Consider the following 20965-nt stretch of genomic DNA (forward strand, 5'->3'; position numbering starts at 1 on the left):
CATTTTTTTTTATTATTCTAGTAAATTTTAGCGAGTTAAGTAAGTATAAAATTTTCTCACAATTTTAACAAGTAAGTAAGTATTCTTGCTTACATTTTCATTACAAAACCTATGAGAGGGCAGCTGATAAAATCCATTGAAATTCCATTAGCGGCACGTACTAATTATTAGCTTTTAGCGCAGGAGGCTACCGTGTTACAAGATGATATCTCATCCACTGATGGCCATGATGCTCGCTCTGATGGTCATCACCAGGATCTGTTTATGTCAAGGTTAGTAAAGCGAAAAATTCATCATCATCATCATAATTTTAGCCATAGCACGTCCACTGCTGAACATAGGCCTTCCTCAATGATTTCCATTGAAATCAAAAATTTGATTGAGAATTTTTAATTCAGACTTGGTGAAATCATTTCGAACCATCATCATATTTTTTTACTCATTGAATCTGGTTGTTTATTACCTATTCTGCTTTCGTGACGTCGATGCATCTTTATTCTATGAAAATAATTTAATACTTACAATGTTGGTGTGTTTTACCTACACTAATTTTGTAAAAAGACATTTTGGTTTAATGTTTCTTATTCGTAGAGAATGCCGACTTTGGAGTGGGAGGACACTCAGCGGACGCTAAATTGGTCATCACCCCTCCCAACTGCCCCGAAGGACAAGAATGGCTCTACGGACGGTGTCATGTCGTGTGGCACTATGAATATTCTAAAGATAACTAGTTAAATTTTAAATTAAGAGTGTCTAAACTAATGGTATTAAACTAGTTCCATTGTATTCGGACTGTTGTTTTATTTCAATTACGCTTTATTCAGCAATCCATTTCCCATATTATTGGCAGTATATTATATTGGTAGGTATACAAGAGTAGGAATAATGGGTAAACCACCACAATACCCGATACATACAATCCACCCGAACCGATGTGCATGAAATCAATAGACAATGTAACATTTGTTACAGACACAATTTGTTGATCGCTAAAGGCATAGCGAAGCATTACAAACTTAAATCTATCTCGATTACTTTGGCGAGGGAGGCTGAAGTCGAAAAGTATAATGGTGCTTGTAAAAATAAATTTGAAATAAGCGATAAAATTCAAATAATTTACGGATTAAAAATTATTATTACCAATTTTTCGCCATGTTATAAAACATGCTATGTCAATTTATTTACTTTTTTTTTGTTTCATACTTACTGAAGCGTATAATTTATTTTATGCCTCTGTAGTAAGTATAAATAACAGCAACATCCGTAACCATTGTTACAATTCTGGATAACATTTGTAAGTAAATTACTACTTTACAACCCGGTCGAGTCAACTTCTCACCTCGCTGGAATGCGACTCTCCCTCGCACTCACCCCGCACATCTCCCCGTTCGTTCCAGAGCGTCGAGTGACGTCACGGCCGCCAGGTGTGCAGTATAATACAAGCAACGGCATTATTACCTAACAGAGAAGAAGATATTACATACCTAGTTGAACTTTATTTACAGCTTCCAACTGATTAATTATACCTTGTAGCGTGAAGACGCCATCCTAGCTTGGGAAGATGACATTCCGTCCAATGTTGGTGATGTGTGTGGTGCTGATGCTCGTCGCGGTTGGGCTTTGCCAAGGTAAATATAACTATGATTTGATTTTAAAAATATTTAACTTTAACTATGATTTGACTTAAAAAAAATGTTTAGTTAATTTTCGTAATTTAAAACTTTTCATTTGCAGGTCCCAAGAGTGCCAAAAAGAATGGTGAGTTAATTTCCTATAGAGACTGATTATAATTACGTTAGGTCTATTTTACACCTAAATACTTAATTTTCCTAAATATTTTTTTTTTGTTAAAGTTGACATATAGATAAATTGATATCTTCTAGTAGATCCAATATTATGGAAACATCTTTTTCACTATGCTAAGGATCGACTCTCTAGTCGTGTCATTCACGTACTACTATAAAATAGTAGAAAACTATGGGAAAAATCCTACCTACGCCACACAGACACAATTATGCTACCGAGAGCATGGAGAATGGAGATGATAGAAGACTATCAAATCATGAAACTATGAAATAAATAAAAAAAATCTTTCTTATGAAACACACAACTAGGCACAAGCCTGGCACAGCTTTTATAAAACAACGTGGCGTTTATAAAACAAATATCATGTGATTAATATAAAATTATTTACATATGTTAACAGGATTCGAAGACGTCAGCGGGCTATCTGCGGCTGCTGAAATCGAAGGCATCTATTAGATGATTTCCAATAATCACCTGAAACGTGCAATTTAGCTTCCATTTAAATAAATTTGTACAAGGGTGCATTTGTATGTGTTTTATTTAGGTAAGTAAATTATGCACACCCACATTTCAAAAATGCAGCTAAAGGGATTATAACATTAGTACCTACCTAATACAAAACCCTTCACCAACTTAAGTACTCGGCTACATAACTTCAGCAAAACTGAAAAATAAAGATATTTTAAATCGCAATAAATGACGTCATACTTAGCAGCTGAAACGCAAACCATAAGTAAACGTCCAAATTCAGCTCCAAGAAATAGTTCTGGATACAACAACTGTCCTGTTTATTTGCAAATCGAATCCAGATGCAGTATATTTTGGTCTAGATATTATACAGACATAGCGAAATACAGTTACTGGTAAAGTTTAATATTACTATTTCACCAATGATGTTTTTTCCTGTAATATCTTATTTGTACAATCTTTAAAATCTGTCCAGAATAAACACGTCATGTAAAAAAAATGCTTTTACAGCATTTTTGGGTAAAAAGAATGCAAAATGGACGATTGTGGGTAATGACTGGACAATGTAAGTAGTTACTATGATTGTTTAGTTTATAATAAAATTCATGCATAAAACAAAATTATAGTATGAAATTTTAATTTTTTATTTATAATTAAAAATATTGTACCAATTTTTCGCCATGTTCTATATTATTATGTAATTGATGCGTATAATTCTTTTATGCCTCTCGAGCCATTTTAGCTTTGGAATGTTGGTGATTAGCGTGGTTCTGATGTTCATGGCGATCGGGCTTTGCCAAGGTAAGGTCGTTATTAGATGTTAAAATATCTGCTTAATAATTTTCGCAACTTAAATCTGAAAGTAAAAGGATTTTTCACAAGCAGTCCCAAGAAGACGTTAAATAATGGTAAATTACTACACATCATTTACTACGCTAAGGATTGGTTAATATTTATTTTAGGAATAACTTACACACAAATAGGTACCTACTTAATTTTAATTTGTTTTATCAGTAACTTACTGTGGATCAGCGACATGCTATTAATGGAAACTTATAAATGCAATGTCGCCCAGGCGCAAGTGCATCGCATCAAGAAAAAGTTCTGCATGCATTATATTGAACCACTCATAATAATTTGTTCAATTCATAAGTGTCCCAATCATCATGCCCGCCGAACGAGATGCAAAGCGAGTGCGCCTACTGCGGCCCGAAGCGGTGCGAGGAGCTGGGCGAGCCGGTGCCGTGTTCGGGCGGCACCGCGCTGTGCCGGCCGGAGTGCGTCTGCGTCGACGGCTCCGTCCGGGCCGAGAACGGCACGTGCATACCCAAGGCGGATTGCCGTGAGTTATTGTCTGCGATTAATTACTTTCGTTCGTTCGTTTCAGCCGAAAGACGTCCACTGCTGGACAAAGGCCTCCCCCAAGGTTTTCCACAAAAACCGGTCCTGCACCAGGCACCTCCTGCGACCTTCACCAGATCGTCGGTCCACCTGGTGGGAGGCCTGTCCACACTACGTCTTCCGGCCTATGGTCGCCGGTCCACAATTACTTTACATCAAATTAAAGAAAACAATCAAGCGAAGTCACCGGACTGCTTATTCAAGAGTCGCTAGTTTGATCTTCTTCGACCAGCTGTGTTTATCCCAAAAAAAACAGTGTCATGTAAATGTTGCCAAGACGTATGGCTCGCTTTGCAAAAAGTTATCAAATCGCATGTAAAGCTAAGCTTTTAACTCTACACGCCCTAACTCTACACCACCTTAGTCAAAATATACGTAGCTTCCATTTGCCTCTAGTAGCTTGGAAAGGATCGTGATCCTGCAATGGAGATTAAATTACCTGATGATGATGATGATGATGAATATTTCACCTCCAGCCAGCTGTGGTGGTGATAGAAACGCCACCTCCGGCTGCGGCAACTACTGCGGCAACTCTTGCTCGGACTACAAGGAAGTCAACAAGACCTGCTGACTGGCTGCCTATACAACAGATGCGATTGCAGATATGGCTACGTCTACCATGACAGTTTGAAGAAATGTGTGCTGCCTGTTGATTGTTGTAAGATCATCCGTACTAATATAAATGTGAAAGTTACTCATAGTTACTCATCGTTTGCATTAGCTTCTAAACAATAATGAAAGCCCAAAGTGTAACGTGGTTATTATACATACAATTTATTTATGTTAACAGGATTCGAAGACGTCAGTGGGAGTACAGGGCTGCTGAAATCGGAGGTATTTATTAGATGGGATGCATTCCCGGAATATTATCTATTATTAGCTGTGTTTAGCTTCTATTTAAATAAATATGTAAAGGGTAGAGTTGTATGTTTTATTTTGGTAAAAAAATACTGAGCACACACAAAACCAATGATTTCAGACGACAACTTGTATAGCGAAACCTATTGGAAATATGTTACCCCATACAAGGAATGTATCGAATTTCCGGTCATCCTGTATTACAAAATTATTATATCATGTTTATTTATATAAATTAGAAGGAAGAGACGTTTTAGTATTTTGTATTATATTGCTAAACGAACTTCCGAGAATTTGGCGTAATACCAAGTATTGCTCTTGGTCATGGTCACATACCTACCTGGTACGTAATATAAGATTTACTGTTTAAATTGGTAGATGTTTATAACGATGTATGTACTTCGTACCTAATAGGTACTTATGTGAACTTTAGGGTACACACACAAAGGTACCACGTGTGTACTACTAATACATGAAGTACGACAACACCTGGTATATCTGTCAATTTTACGATTACTTCTTGTTATTTCATGTTTTTGCAAAATGCGCGTTCAAATATCCGGTGTAGTCCGAACTGAATTTATCTGATAACTAATTTCCTATCGATAAAGGGCCATATTTTGCAATACGCCTTACTGGTATGAGTCACTGGGTATAGACGTCATGGTTTTCCTGAAGTCTGGCCGAAGATAAACACACGATTTGTTGTTTCGATCTATATAACGAGAGCCGGCCGGTGTACTCACCACTTGCAACGCGGACGCAGTGCGAAACAGACGTGTGATCCAAGGACTTATTGGGAATTTTAAATAACAATTGGTGAGTACATTTAAAATTAAAAATTATAAATTCATTTATAGTGTTTAGCTACCTATTTAACCTAATGACCAGTGTTAATTTGTCTTTATCATGCATTGTTATGGGTCTGTCAAATATTGAATGTAGAGATGGATAATTAATTTTGCTAAGAGTAATTTTATTAGGTTCGAATTTTCATAGTTATTAGCTAATTATAAAGTAATGAGATTGGGATAGCACCTTACAAAGCACTTATGTGTAGTTGTCATTGTGTCTTTTTGTGGTTAAAGTCAGAAGACACTCTACCGGCATACCTACGTAGTCCTTTGCTTTCTTAAATGGTAAGAGTTTCAGAATGTTTTCAATTCGTAAAACTACATTACTTACCTGTCTAAATATTGCAAATTAATCTAACATTATACATACTACGAGTATATTTTACTTGTCAAATAAGTTGATTATTACAAGTTTATTAGCTATCTAAAAGATTCTTAGCGATAGCGCTAAAGTTCAGTGCCTCTACCATGAGTTTACCTACCGAGCATCTCGCTATCGAGGGCGTAAAAAAATGTATGGCAAATTGTACAGCGCCTCTAGCGGTTAGTAGCTGAACCACAGCAAAACTAAAAACACTACCATGAGTTCATCTCAAATCGTTAGGTAAAAAACCTATCTAAATGAATACGATAGCGACTAAAGTTTTTATTAAGTTTCATACAAATAACTTACCATGAGTTGCAATTTTCAAAGATGTCATCGAAAAATACCTTAGCTGTCACAGTAACGTGACTCACTGGCTTATTGACGTGTGAAAAGCAAAATAAAATTGTGGTTTTAGGTCATTTTAGGTGTTTTCTTTATTAAATTATGTCGGAAAGAAGTTTATTACGATGGAACATGTTATCAGCATGTGGGCAGACCTCCCACTAGGTGGACCGACGATCTGGTGAAGGTCGCGGGAAGAACCTGGATGCGGGCACATTGTGGAGATCCTTGGGGGAGGGAGAGGATGCTGCGTTTCCCAGAGATATGCGAGGGAATTGTGTCGTGCGAAGATGTCTAGCTGTGCTGTGAAAATGTGTGCGGGTTTCCACCAAAGCTGTGCGAGGAAAATGTATCATACGAGGATGTGTAGCAGAGATTTGAAAATGCTCTTTAGTGTTGTACAGCCTGAGCCTTTTCCACCAGAGATGTGCTGACCGAGGCGAGGTAAATGAAGCGATTCTATTGGTTCTTTACAAACACATCCTTCGCTACGCATCCTCGCACATGTCTGGTGGAAACGCAGCCTTACGAGATCATGATAGAAAGCTAATCCAACAATGAATATGTATTTTCATAAGTTGAAATTTACTTTTGTTTTTAATCAGTCTGTGTATTATGTACCTATTAGGTTTTATGAAATAAATAGTCAATAAAAATTAATCATTTTATTTTCAACTAGCTTTTTGACACAGAACGTCATAATTATAGCCTATAATATGTTAATCTGGGTTATAAACAATAATACTGAAAAGTTTCATCAAAATCCGTTCAGTAGTTTTTGCGTGAAAGAGTAAACAAACATCCAAACATCCAAACTTTCGCATTTTTAATATTAAGTAGTAGGATATTAGTAGGATATATTGTATTTCCTTAATTATTATTACTGACGAGATTGCTACCATGTATGTTTAGTGACCATGAAAGAATAAAACAATATAATGTAGGTATTTAATTAATTATAATATCTTAAGTTTTACAATAATATGGTAGGTATGTATATCCATCCAGTTACGCTAGGTCATTATTATGGATTTAATTTACAAGTAGTTATTTACAAGCACTCTGCTCTAAATCCTTTGGCTTCAGGGAAGAACATGGACCGCCACCAGTCCAGTGTTCCCTTGGCAGCTCTGTGTATGCGACTTGCTTTCTTCTTGCTGTTTAAAGTCACTCCTCACCTTAACAAATAAACATTACAAATAATAATGACGAAATAACATAAAAGCAATCAAAATGAATATAGTAGTAGGTATTTATACACACTTTTCTCAATTTCTCAGTAGTTTTCGTGTCGCCGGTGGCATCAGCATTTCACGTTCGCGTGTCCGTTAGTTCCACCCACCGTTGACTATTGTTGGCTCTTTTTTGGGGCCCTTCAGTGGGCATACTCAGATCGCCATATCTATAGAAAAACAACTTTATTGTATCTAGAAAATATAAATCTAGCACTCATATTACTAAATCTAGGCACGTTACTTAGCTAGGCACGTGGAAGTTATGCTGGAAAGGTTGTATTTCTCCAAAAAAAACAGCTCAAAATTATTCGTTTAATTTCGAAATTCCTCCACTACATAGTATGTTTATTTTTACTTAACTTACCTTTCCATAAATTCTACAATCGGTTTAAACGGATAGGCGCAGGTTCTCATTTTCCTATCCTGGTTAAAATCCAATTTTTTGTGGAAAATTATTCATCAAAATCCTTCAACAAAACATGTTTTGTTATCTGTTGTCATGACAACAGCTGCGTCAAAGTCGCAATGACAAGAAATAAACAATACAAATTTAAAATCATCATGTTAATTCAGCTTTAAGCACTGTTCTAGGACACTTAAATTTTGCAGTGTTAATTTTGACATTTTCGTTATTTCCTACTCTATCTTTTCTATATAGTTAGAAAGGAGCGGCATTCGTTCTTTCATTCATCCATTCATAGAGTGTGAAGTTGGATACGTTTACATGCTCACCAACATGACATCACAAAACCATCGAAATATCGCTACCGAGTAAAGTATACGGTAATTGAACTCATGGTATGATTTTAATGCAAACTTCATCGATCCACGTTTAAACTCTATCGACTGTAGTATACGAATACAAGTTTTCGATGGCAACTCATGGTAGAGGCACAGAGCGGTGGAGACAAAAAACTATCGACATTTTGTTGGGCGCTATCTGCTTTTTGGGAACAAACAAAAAGGCTGTAAGTGCGTAGTGGCCATGGACAGTGACCTTCGAAGAGTCGTGACATTGCACGTCCGGCAATGCGGACCAGCATTCCTTAACGATGGTTGATTAGATTTTTTGCCACGAAATTGCTTTCTTCAAAGCTTTGGGCATGGGCATTGAACTGCGTAAATTGAGGGTTTTAGGTGCCTCTTTGTTTCTGAAAGTCGAGTTTAAGTCACATGATTTTTTGATTGTATCTCTGTTTCTAATCGTTGAGTAATACGAGTTCCACCTAAAAAGGTAGAAATAATAAAGTAACTAAAAACTAGTTTAGTCAATCCTGATTTTGTACTCTTTACTAAAAATTTCTCTATAACAATAAAATTCAAGATTTACCTGCGATCAGTCACGATTAAGTAATTTGTAGCTGCAAACATTTTTGAAAGTGGGATATTGTTTTCGCTAACCCTTGTATCTTTTAATCTTGCAGAAATGGCCGACAACCAGAACGACCGCATCGTCTACCCCGACGAAGTAGAGGCCGTCAAAGAGGCAGCTGCGAAAGCTGTTGATAACTCAGCGGGGGATACCAACACTGTTGAAGAAACACCTGCTGAGGCCACCACAGAGACTACAGTCCCGGTCACTGTCTCCACCAGAAACATGATCGTCGTCCCATCTAACTGTCCCGAGGGACAACAGATGGGTGCCGATGGCGTCTGCCGCGTTGTATGGTAATGGAACTGATGCTACTAAACCATCGTACTACTCGGATATCCTCGTTTTTTGTAAAACGTAATTAGTAATAAGTTAAAATTGTGTCAAACCCACCAAATCATTATTTATTGTGTCAACATTTTAAGAAACTGGCTCTACATTTCTTGAATGTTTTATGCAAATTTTAGGTTGGTATATTTCATAAAGAAAATTGAATGTGATGTGATTTTGATAAATTAATCACGATTTTTGGATCTCAGCAACTGAAATTGTAACTGAATTTGTATGGACTGGATAAGTATGTGTTTGAAAGAATTCATGTTAAAGTAAACAGTATTATCCATGTATGTTTTAAGATAAGAATTTGTAGAATCAATCACCTATTGATTTGGTTGCTAACTTAGATTACGATTTTTTTTAAATAAATAATTGGAAAATGAGTATATGTTTCAATTTCAATCCCAATAAACATTAATTTATCGTAAGGATTTTTTGCAACAAATAAGGTTACCTAGTATAATAAAACACACAAGTTTCTAATAATTAACGATCATTTACTTTAAAATATTCATATAATTACATAATAATGGCCTAACTCTGTGATAATTAAAAACAAAGAGTCTAAGATAAAAAATTAAATATTATTCTTTCTATAACCCTGACATCATAAAATATTATTGATATTCGTCTACAAAAATTATAAATAACCCAGCGTTGCATAAGTTTTAACAAATGGAGCATCACTCTCACAGGAATTCCTGAAAAAGAAAATCAGTATTAAAACACGTCACTATGCTATGTTCAAACGTAAAGGTGATCACTCAATGGGAGTAGTTGTACCTACTTGCAAGCATTACACTAGCGAAAGTGTTCATGCGAATATTATAGAGCACCGTCTTTACATTTTGTAACATTGCAGTAACTATTTAGTGCATAAATGAGAGCATCATACTACAAATCCATAAACTGAACACTCGCATTTCGAGCTTTTCAAAAGTCCTTGCCCTTAAAAACTACGCTGGTATGGCATTGGTATAACTTACCTACTTAGGTCCGTTACGATACAACGCCCAAAATTCAATTAGGATTTATGCATAAACTTGTAGCTTGAGTGTAAATTATAACGCTAATAAAAAGTAGAGCGTTATTTCATTAATCCCTTACTATCGAATCATGCAGTTTTACATTACACACCGAGGCATAAGGTGAGTAATCACCTTTATACTTATTTTCACACAAGTAGGTTTATAAGGCGGGACTGTACAGTTGACAGTACGTCAGACTATGCCTACTTACATGCATTTTTTGCGAAAAAATAGCTTCTATTTCAACAACATAAGATGCAACAATGTTAACTATTATGTGTAGTCATCTGTACCTTTTCAATTGCTTTATAACTTTTTATGTCCTTTCCAGGTTTATCGCAATTACTTCGAATTATCTGAGATACAGCGATAAAATTATCAAATATGTATTGTATATAACTTCCAAATTCCAATAATTTCAGGGCTGTTTAGAACTTTACAAAATGTTGCCCAATGTGCAATAAATAGTTTAAACTTTATACCTCCATCTATGGCTTTATTGCATCTACCACCCAATTGTCAAATAAACTGCACACCTAGCGGCTGTGACGTCACATCGACGCTCTGGTACGACGGGGTGAATGCGGGGAGATGTGCGGGTGAGTTCGAGGGAGACTCGCATTCCAGCGAGGTGCGCAGTTAACTTGACCAGGTTTTAATTTAGTGTCTGTGTTGACATGCTTGATGTGTTAAGGTTCAGGCAAACGATCAGATGGCGATCAGACTTAAATGCATTGATCGCCATCGCTGCACGCCGGCTGATCGCGTATGATCGCGTTGGTATGGCTAAATCTTTAAACGTGCATTGTGACATTTTCCTGTAGAATATCTATATATATAAAAGAAAGTCGTGTTAGTTACACCACTTATAACTCAAGAACGGCTGAACCGATTTAGCTGAAAATTGTCAGGGAGGTAGTTTAGAGCCAGGAGAAGGACATAGGATACTTTTTATCCCGTTCGACAGCATTCCCGTGTGACTTGACATGAAACGTCAGTCACTAAAAAGAATCAGTCTTGGAATAACAAACCACGCGGGCGAAGCCGCGGGCGGAAAGCTAGTTAGCCATAATTAACAGTTACTTAATCGGTCGGTGCAATAAAATACTTTTTTTACAAGGCTGAAGAAAAGTAAAAATAAATCATAGCGATTTATTGCTAAAATTAAAGCTCAAAATAATAATAAAACAAGTAGGAAAAGAAGTCTATATCCAGCTGTGTAGAAATTAAAATAAAAAGGGAGTTCAATTAATAAAAAAAATCTATTTAGGTACCTATATTTTTATAAATCAACTTTTTGCCTTAATCTGATAAATAATTTGAACAATGATTTTGAAGAACCGATAAGTATTGTATCAACAATACGTGCATAAATAGTCATAAATCATTGTTTTGAAGGAAAATTATTTGATTATTGCAAGATTTATATTTAAGGATTTTCCGTGTTGTGTTTGTAATTTTGTAATGCTGTAAGCTATTAGCTATTAGCAATTAGTTATATAGGTATATAACAGTTATTGATATGCTGTGAGTGAATTTACAAACGTATATCAGACAAAATTAATATTCTTCCAATAAAATGAATAGTTGAAAATAAAATGATAAAATTGCACTCTACACTACTTACCTACTTAAATGGGTAGAAGAAAATGTGCTCCTGAGGCCACGCTTAAACTTGGCTTACTTATTAAGTTCTAATTTTATAGAAAGCCATACTTATTTGTATCAGCACTATTTTTGAATGCAATTACCGTATCAATGAGATCTAAAACAGCGCTGATGTTTTAATTCAATTATTTGGAGAATTTTGCGATAGTGGAAGCGATATGATAATGACTTGAAATTCAGATTCGATTACTGAAGGGCTTTCAAAAATACGAGTATGGAGTGCTGAAAATAATTTCAAATTCATTCAGTCTGCTAAAATTGCCTGCAACTATGTACCTACTTATTTAGTCTCTACAAAAGCAGTAGGTAAGGTAAAGTGGATGAACAATGGTGTCCTAATAATAACTATTAGAATCCAAGGATAGAATTCTTGTAGGTAATACAAGTCTCTGTAGTAATATGATTCAGAGATGAGCTCTACCTACTAGGAGCAGGAGTCGTGCATAAACATTCACACGGGATAAAATACACAGACGTGGTGCATGGCTACAAATGTTTAAAACAGCATAATGTGAACTAAATATTTTAATAGCTATAAAAATAAATCTACGTGTAACTGAACAATGCACAAACTAAACTCACGATTACTTACTCGTCCTCCCACGGACATATGTCGTTCCGCTTACGCTCGCCGATGACGCTTTTATTATCACGCTTAACAATATTTGATTCAGAGACCGACGACAGTTCGTCTTTGTGAGCAATATTTCTCGCGTCCGACTCGGATGCCGCCTCGGGAGCCGAGACCCGCTGCATGGGCGCCGAAGGCACTTTGTCTACGTTGTCGTCGTCGACGCCGATGTCCTCGCAGACGGCGAGAGGCGCGACCGGCGCGGCGGCCGGCGGCCCGGCGACCGGCGGCGCGGCGGCCGGCGGCGGCTCCGGCGGCTCCGAGGCCTCGCTCGACTCCGCGGCGGGGCATGGAAGATCGGCGATTTGACTATCTTTACTTGAGGCCGGACTCGTTGTTCCTATCAAGAGTTCACTCGCACTGTCCACGGTCACTTCCACTCGCGGTTCAGTTCGGTCGTGGAGGGAGCGCGAGGGGTCGGTGGGCGTGGCGTCGGCGGAGGCGAACACCGAGGGCGGGTCGTCGGAGGCGGGCTGCGAGCGCGGCTCGTCGGGCGACGCGGCGCCCGAGCCCGCGGACTCGTCGTCGGGCGCCGAGCTCACGCTGATGGTCGGCGTGGGGTGCGCCACCGCCACCGCCGCGCACGCGGGCGGCGGCGCCGGCCGTGGTCGCTGCCAAACGAAACCATATTGAGATTTATGCCCGTTTTCACCATCAAATCCTAATTTTTAAGTGACCCCTATGGTAACACATTATATGAATATTGTATTCATAAGGGTCATTTAAAAATTAGGGATTAATGGTGAAAACGGGCATTAGACCTCTATTCATGAGGAGTTCCGTATAATTCCGTTCCATATAATTGGAGTAGATAAGGCCGTTATAAGATTTTTATAAAGGACGAAGCACTTATCAACCTGGAAACGGATCGTAACCGTATCAACTCGAGGAGGTCAGTATTCTTTCTATGAAACTCCATACTGTAACGCACACATATCCGCACCGTAACGTAAACGCCACGCCTCGCGGCGAAAGGCGGTACGTTGGTGTGCTAATAACCTTAAATCATACGGCCAAAGAATAGGATTCTATGCGACATTAGTGTTAAGATGACTCCATAAAACTTCAAGACTTTAAGGTAAGAGTGAATAATTGGCGTCTTCTGTTCAAGCTCTTTAAGCAAGGGGTAAGATGATTGTAAGGTACCTCCACTTTGTGCAACCCAGGCAACGACAACGTCCGCGTGTTTTATCCACGCGAAGCAAGTACTAACACTCACCTAAAGTAGGTTCGATTTTTGTATGTCACACACACCTAAACAACGGTCTTTCTAACACCTACCTCTATTGGCTTCGGTTCGTGCGGCGGCGACCCCAGCGGCGCGAGATGGCGCGGCTCGACGGCCGACAGCCGCCGGAGCGGCGGCGGCGCGCCTCGGAGACCTCCGTCTAACGTGCTCTGCTGCGGTAAACGCCGAGTCCTCTCTGCCACCTAAAAGAGGGAACATTTATGTTAAAGTATTTGCGTTAACATTCAGAAGACAGCAGGGTTCAGATGAGTTGCCTGAGTCAGCAGCAGACTCCTTTCTTTAACGACTGGCCATAGTATGTACACATCATCAATACGTTAAGTCTCCTACTGCAGCCTTGAACAATTTACCAGAGGCAAAAATGAACAATTTGGCGTACACTCCCCACACTGTTAAGACGGATTGCGGAGATCTGCCTGAAGTTCGCATGTTTCTTCCTAGTTTCCTCATACGATATGTATGGAATAAGTGGTGGGTTTTACTTTGTCGGAACCACACAGCACAGCTAGTACACATTACATCCTTCCAGAATATACTGCTGTGATAAAAAACCCTCTCAAGACAGTGATAATGGTCGCTTACCGCGACAGCAGAGCTGCCTGAGTCCGCAGTAGAGTCCTGTCTTCACCGCCCAGCCACGCTGCACATACCCTCCCGGGACGAACAGTTGTAATTTAGATCCTTATGAATACAGTGATAGAGGTCACTAACCGCGACAGCAGCGCTGACGTCAGACGATGAGCTGGCCCGAGTCGGCAGTGGAGTCCTGCCTTCGCCGCCCAGCCACGCTGCACATACCCTCCCGGGACGAACTGTTGTATGAGGGCTATCGTTTTTATACTTAACAGTTGGCACCCCTGGCGATTGACAGGACCTTACTCTACAGTGGCGCCATCTTGATGAGTGCAAATGCGATAGTCCTCCTACCGCTTTCGCGCTCACCAGCTGGCGCCACTGTCTTCGCTACTAGCAAGTGACAGGACCTTACTCTACAGTGGCGCCAACTGGTGAGCGCTAAAACGATAGCCCTCATTAGAACCTTATGGATACAGTGATAGAGGTCACTTACCGCGACAGCGGCGCTGACGTCAGATGATGAGCTGCCCGAATCAGCGGTGGAGTCCTGCCTTTGCCGCGCAACCACGCTGCACATACTCTCCCGGGACGAACTGTTGTAATTAGATCCTTATGGATACAGTGATAGAGGTCACTTACCGCGACAGCAGCGCTGACGTCAGACGATGAGGTGCCCGAGTCAGCCGTAGAGTCCTGCCTTCGCCGCCCAGCCACGCTGCACATACCCTCCCGGGACGAACAGTTGTAATTTAGATCCTTATGAATACAGTGATAGAGGTCACTAACCGCGACAGCAGCGATGACGTCAGACGATGAGCTGCCCGAGTCGGCAGTGGAGTCCTGCCTTCGCCGGCCAGCCACGCTACACGTACCCTCCCGGGACGAATTGTTGTAATTCGATCCTTATGAATACAGTGATAGAGGTCACTTACCGCGACAGCAGCGCTGACGTCAGACGATGAGCTGCCCGAGTCGGCAGTGGAGTCCTGCCTTCGCCGCCCAGGCACGCTGCACATACCCTCCCGGGACGAACTATTGTAATTAGAACCTTAAGAATACACTGATAGAGGTCACTTACCGCGACAGCAGCGCTGACGTCAGACGATGAGCTGCCCGAGTCAGCCGTAGTCCTGCCTTCGTCGGCCAGCCACGCTGCACACACCTTCCCGGGACGAGCTGTTGTAATTAGATCCTTATGGATACAGCGATAGAGGTCACTTACCGCGACAGGAGCGCTGACGTCAGACGATGAGCTGCCCGAGTCGGCAGTGGAGTCCTGTCTTCGGCGCCCAGCCACGCTGCACATACCCTACCGGGACGAACTGTTGTAATTAGAGCCTTATGGATACAGCGATAGAGGTCACTTACCGCGACAGCAGCGCTGACGTCAGACGATGAGCTGCCCGAGTCAGCAGTAGAGTCCTGCCTTCGTCGCCCAGCCACGCTGCACATACCCTCCCGGGAAGAACTCTCCCACGGCAGAACGTCCGCCGTGTCGTCGTCGAGAGGATCCCTGAAAGGAATGACGTCCGTATTATGATGTGGGAAGGGTTAGAATGCCTTGCTTAAAACTTAGTAAAGACCATTCTTAAATATGCTTCTGTTGCGTCATGCGTCACAACAACGGTTGTGTTAGTAGATATAGGTAATTCTTGCAAAAAAGCTCGGGCCGATATAAACTTATTTTAGGTAGTTAGAAATGCTTAGTCTGGTTATCTGGTAGGTTGATTTATTTGGGTTACTTACCTGAAGGGTATGTCAGCGAGATTGGACTGCGAATGGCTATGAGGTGGCGGTTCGGGCGCGCGTGGTGGCTGCAAAACAATATTGTCATTGTGATCAAATTTATTTCATGGTTAAAATCGTAACATAATATTTCTATAGCTAGCTTAGATTTGTAGAGTCAGTCAATTTTCGACATCTCTTTATTTTGTGATGACTAAATTGTTGCTTTGTTGCCATCATATTTTGAAGAATACAGTTTGTTGTTGAGTGAGCTGAATTTACAGAGTTAGTTGAAATAGTTTCGTTTCGGCGTTTTATTATGCAGTTACTTCACTCGTGAAGCGATTGTCAAGAATATTTTTCTAGGCCTCCTGCTCCTGATAAGAGAAAATTCAAAAGGAAGAATTTGTAATCTTGCTAAATTGTTTCTTTCTGTCACCATTTTCAACTGAAATGCTGTTGAGATAAGGTTTATTTTACCTGTGCCGCACACACGGCCAACTCGTGCGCAGAGCCCGACAGCGAGCGGTCGGAGCCGCGGCGCCGCGTCAGCGCGGAGCCGCTGCCCGAGCCGCTCGTCGAGCCCGGCTTTTTCTTCACTTGTCCGCCGAAGTTGAAGAACCTGCGGGTAGTGATGTTTTATTTAAGTAAAATAAGAGCATAAAACTTTACATACCTAGGTATATAAAAATAGAAAAATCACACTTCTTGGAAAGAGTATCTGAATGTGGCAAGAGTCATTGTTTCTCTTCTGTTCAATATACATACATCATATTTTATGTCACAAATCGGTATTGAATGTTTCCTAAATTAAGAATGTTATATGCTACATGAAGTGCGTTAATTACTTATGCCGAGTAAGTATTCTTTGTTCAACACGCAGTTCATACACGTGGCAAACAGTAAGGTACACTTCTTCAAACAATCTGTTTTATCTTATCCCGTCTATTTCTGTTAGCAGCAGGCACTCACTTGGCCTTTTCTGGTGCACGTTGCAACCATCAGTCAGAAGCCGCTGAAAGTGGTCGGAGCATATTCGTGTGCTCCGACCACTTTCACCGTCCTTCTTCAGCAGTACAGTCCGTACATATGTGATCAGCAGTACGATTCTAGTCAATCCCATTTCCTTCTTTCGATACTCACTTGGCTTTCTTTTGGTGCACGTTTCGACCCTCAGTCAGAAGTCGCTGAAAGTGGTCGGAGCGCACGAATCGTGGGTAGCAGTCCTTCTTTAATAGCAGTCCATACACGTGGTCCGCTGCGTGATCGAGGGCATATCGCGAGCCTGAACGTAGGCCCTCGTTCACGCGTTCCGCCGTCGCGCCGTCGATGTTGATCTCGCAAGGCGCGCCCGGCTTCAGGAACTCTCTGAGAATGAGACATAAATAAAGTAAGTACCTAAGTAAATATTGAAAACGCAATGCGCCTTATAAACACTGATCAACCCAAAAAATATTGTCAATTTGATTGGTAACCTTTTGTAAGGTTTGGTTGGCCACAGTCAGAGGAGTAGGTAATAGATCAGGGAAAACATTATAGGTATACTTAGGTACATGTCTTATATTAAAGACATACAAAAGCTGTTTGAAAGAAAGAAAAATGTTTATGTCTAACATTTGCTTTCTGCAGAAATTGAATCCTTGACCGCAGCTTCCGCAGCTGACGGCTGACTGACTGCAGAAATGGCTTAGTAAATCCAAGAAATCGTACACAAAATGTTCTGTGCAATCAAGTTGTAGGTACTTACTCGTAGATTTCCTCAAGTTTCTTGGGTATTTGCTTGGTGCTGCTTCGTCGTAAGTCCATAACTGCCAGCCAGAAGCGAATGTTTTCGTGCGAATACTCCTTGCGGAGGAAGCTGGTGAACTCTTGCAGCCCCGTGGGGTCTGACACCAGCTCCTCGATGGATAGCGCCCATCGCTGCACGCGCTTTTCACTCGGAACTTCCACTCTGCGAAGGAGATTTTTAGTTTTAGGAATAATTTTCCTCTGCAACTGATACTGAAAGTGTTTTATGCTAGTCTACTAGAGTAGTAAAGTTAGCTTGGGGTCTTTACTGGTAAATATATAAGATTTTAATAACCAAATGACGGAGATTACCTCTTTGTTAATACTTTACAGAATCTTATGAAAAGGAATTGATAATAACTACAAGTTTGTAATTTAGTGTTAGCAGTAATCATGCAGAAGAATTACAAGGTAATAAAGAACTCACAGAGGGCTGTTAATTTGCCAAAAGAGGGTGTCGTCGCTAACCCAAGGGTTGGAGGGCTGCGGCGGGGTGAGCCAGGGATCGTAGGGAGCGAAGGTCTCCGAGTAGGCCACGAGGGCCTCTAGGGCAATTGAAGTCTTCACTCGCGTGCGGTCCAGGCTCACTTTTAGATGTTCGATCTAGAAGTATGGAGAATGAATGAGAAAGGAAGATATTGTTCCAAACAGAACTATTACATAACACAGCTCAGATCTAATCTTCTATAATACTTAGACGACTTGATAGTTTTCCAGACTTACCTCGAGGAGCTTACCTTAGGGTCATCTGAGTTGCGTCATAAAAGGCCTTTAGCTGGATTAAGATATTACTCGGATATTTAGACAGCACTCACCTCTCTGGTCAGGTGGTGGATGGTGCGGCGCTTCGGTCGCGGATGGCGCACGCGCACCGGCACAGGGCACGGCTCGAGCGCACTAGCGACCCCTGGTGGAGGCCGGGCTACTCGCCAGTACGCTCGCTCTTGGCTGTCCGACACTATCTTATCGCCCTTTTTGCGCTCTTTCGCCAGACGCACCTAAAATTGATGAACTGTATAAAATAGGTTCGAAAACAAAATACAAAGATTAAATACATGGTTTCTATATATAAGCTGTACCAGAATCTCATGGCAAATAGGGAAAATAAACTTTGTTGAGAGCAATACTGGGGAAATTGGAATAAACGACCTTGATACTGTTTAATTTTTTACTTTTATAACTTTAATATTAATATACATTTTAGGTAGGTATGTGTATGAAGAATGTTGTTAATACATCGGGTTTTTAACATAGGAAAATGTCTTGAAAAATAAATAAATCGTATTATTACTTTAAACTAAATAATTTTATTATGCATCATACTTTTAACTTATCACTTCATTCAGAAATAGAAAACGATTCTAAGAACTCCACTTGCAATTTCTTGTTTTTCAATAGATGATCAAGATAAAGAGATAAAATCCCTTCAGTTTTCTTTACATGGTCATAACATTTTGACCATTCCTCTGCACCAATTTGTGAGATTCCCACCTCTCTTTCCCACACCGCTGCAACTCCTGTGTAGCCAGGATCTACAGCTTGACCGACAAATAACCCATCCAGTGAAGGTCAAGTTTGTCCCGGGAGTTAGTTAAACTGTCATTGGACCCACAACGAAATTAATCAGAAGAACGAGTGTCGAGGTTTGTGAGTGTTTCGTGCTCATTACCAAAGCCTTACCTTGCACCCAGCTCAAGGTGTGCTAACAAAGTTACCTGTTCCTCAGCTTGCATGGTGATAAAGTCCCATTTGGCGGCGAGATTCTTCTTGAGGTTGGCGAGCGTCTCCTGCTCGTACTCCTCGAGCCCGTGGCGTTGCTTGTTCCGTAGTGTGCGTTTGACCAGGTATATGGCATACTCCACGTTGTCGGGGCCCAGGGTTGGGGCGCTGGATCCACTGCCGGCCACCCGAGGCGCTTGCCATGGCCAGTAGTATGGACTCTGTGGGTTGATTTTAATATTGTACAGGCGACAGAACATAAGCTAAGACTGTGGCATCTTAATTAGATGTAATAGATCTGATTTGCAATAAATAGTGTATAGTCTGATTATGCTGTCGACTGTACATAATTTAAGTAAAAAGTTGGTTTAGATAATATATGTATATTGAATTTATCTTAAACACTGTAAAGTATGAATACTTACTTGAAATCTATAAAGAGATGAGTCATCTTTTAACACAAGGTTTTTCAAATCGTTGACGGGGAAGAAGTAACCATATTGGCAGAGTTGATTGGCTAAGTTTATTGCTTCAACTGAAAATTACGTAAAAAAATATAATTATTATTTAATTTATTTGGTGAAAAGTGACACACAAACACTACTTTGCATACGAACATACATTTATCGTGCCTATAGACATGAAGAGAAATATTTCAGTAGATACAAATAGCCAACATTTTGTAAGGCGTTTTATACAGTAATAAATTAATTTCATTAATATTCTAGTTGTACATCAAGTGACATCAAATTGTAGCACACACAAACATTGAAGGCGAGAAGTATTTAGCTGATGTGTGACACAAGAAGCATAGTTCAAAGTTATCCAATTGAGGACGTAACTCTGGTGAAGCAGTTACGTGGTCACAAAATTTTGAAGGTATCTTTTGCTCATGGCTCTGTTGTGGTAAAATGGTAAATTTGGAAAAAATCTGTCTGTAGTATTGTCGCCTATTACATATATTATTAAATAATCTAAATAGTGGATATCAAACATTTTAAGATTATTAAAAAAGGCTCCGTATTCTGAAACGACACTTGAAACTGGATTCAATTTCAAGCATTAATTTTAAGCCCGTTGGTTGAATTTCAGCCCATCACAATTTATATTTTCTTTTAAGTATAGTTTCTTATTTGAGTATCGTTTCAGAGTTCAGAGGTCATAGTGGGTTTAAGTAATATGTAGAGAACTAACTTTGAACAAATTACAATAATATTTTATGAATATAGAAAGAAAACCTTTTCCTGTAGATATTAATATTGGTCATAAATTACCAGAATAAGGAAGGGGTAAATACGTGTACTTAGTTATTTTTTTTCATAAGTTGATTAGTTTTTTCAATTAAGAAAATATTTGTGTGTTTATAAATAGAGTAGGTAGTTGCTTTTATAAACACACATTTTGCAAATAAAATTGAAGATAAAATACGCTTGCAGCTGTTGAACAAACCAATAAGATAAATAAATATGTCTTTTTAGAGCATGATGTCGTCACCAATTTGTCGTCTTTTCACAATTCTTCACATCAGAACTTTAATGCCAA

The 20965-nt window shown here is 39.8% G+C and overlaps 2 protein-coding genes and 2 long non-coding RNA genes across 17 annotated transcripts in view; 2 read left to right on the plus strand and 2 right to left on the minus strand.

The window, feature by feature from the left end:
• Positions 1-1437: 1437 nt before the first annotated feature.
• On the plus strand, positions 1438-2326 carry LOC114360293 (uncharacterized). Its single transcript, XR_003656501.1, has 3 exons — positions 1438-1628; positions 1735-1758; positions 2207-2326. It is a non-coding gene; the product is annotated as an uncharacterized LOC114360293 (long non-coding RNA).
• A 697-nt stretch (positions 2327-3023) lies between these two features.
• Positions 3024-4529, plus strand: LOC114360332 (venom serine protease inhibitor-like). Its single transcript, XM_028315017.1, is given in 5 exon segments — positions 3024-3075; positions 3428-3616; positions 4152-4241; positions 4244-4333; positions 4466-4529. Coding segments are annotated over 5 exon segments (423 nt in total). The 3' UTR covers positions 4468-4529.
• Positions 4530-7392: 2863 nt separating this feature from the next.
• On the minus strand, positions 7393-7789 carry LOC114360301 (uncharacterized). Its single transcript, XR_003656504.1, has 2 exons — positions 7696-7789; positions 7393-7498 (listed from the first exon to the last, which is right to left on the minus strand). It is a non-coding gene; the product is annotated as an uncharacterized LOC114360301 (long non-coding RNA).
• A 1211-nt stretch (positions 7790-9000) lies between these two features.
• The window catches only part of LOC114360300 (regulator of G-protein signaling 9), a 42624-nt gene continuing 30659 nt past the window's right edge, over positions 9001-20965 (minus strand). For 10 of the 14 annotated variants that reach the window (XM_028314957.1, XM_028314965.1, XM_028314968.1 and 7 more), the window contains 12 exons: positions 19849-19958; positions 19420-19644; positions 18520-18702; positions 18132-18307; positions 17664-17867; positions 17060-17284; positions 16397-16538; positions 15938-16005; positions 15560-15704; positions 13648-13797; positions 12328-12977; positions 9001-9740 (listed from right to left, as the gene is read on the minus strand). In XM_028314957.1, the coding sequence (XP_028170758.1) occupies positions 9680-9740; positions 12328-12977; positions 13648-13797; positions 15560-15704; positions 15938-16005; positions 16397-16538; positions 17060-17284; positions 17664-17867; positions 18132-18307; positions 18520-18702; positions 19420-19644; positions 19849-19958 (2339 nt within the window). In that variant the 3' untranslated portion in view covers positions 9001-9679. Of the gene's footprint in view, positions 9741-11694; positions 12978-13647; positions 13798-15559; positions 15705-15937; positions 16006-16396; positions 16539-17059; positions 17285-17663; positions 17868-18131; positions 18308-18519; positions 18703-19419; positions 19645-19848; positions 19959-20965 lie in introns of all 14 variants that reach the window. The other 4 variants (XR_003656502.1, XM_028314960.1, XR_003656503.1 and 1 more) reach the window with 4 other exon arrangements.

The sequence above is a fragment of the Ostrinia furnacalis genome, unplaced genomic scaffold (genome assembly GCF_004193835.3).
Source record: "Ostrinia furnacalis isolate ACB-3 unplaced genomic scaffold, ASM419383v2 OfSCF4936, whole genome shotgun sequence".
Taxonomy (NCBI): domain Eukaryota; kingdom Metazoa; phylum Arthropoda; class Insecta; order Lepidoptera; family Crambidae; genus Ostrinia; species Ostrinia furnacalis.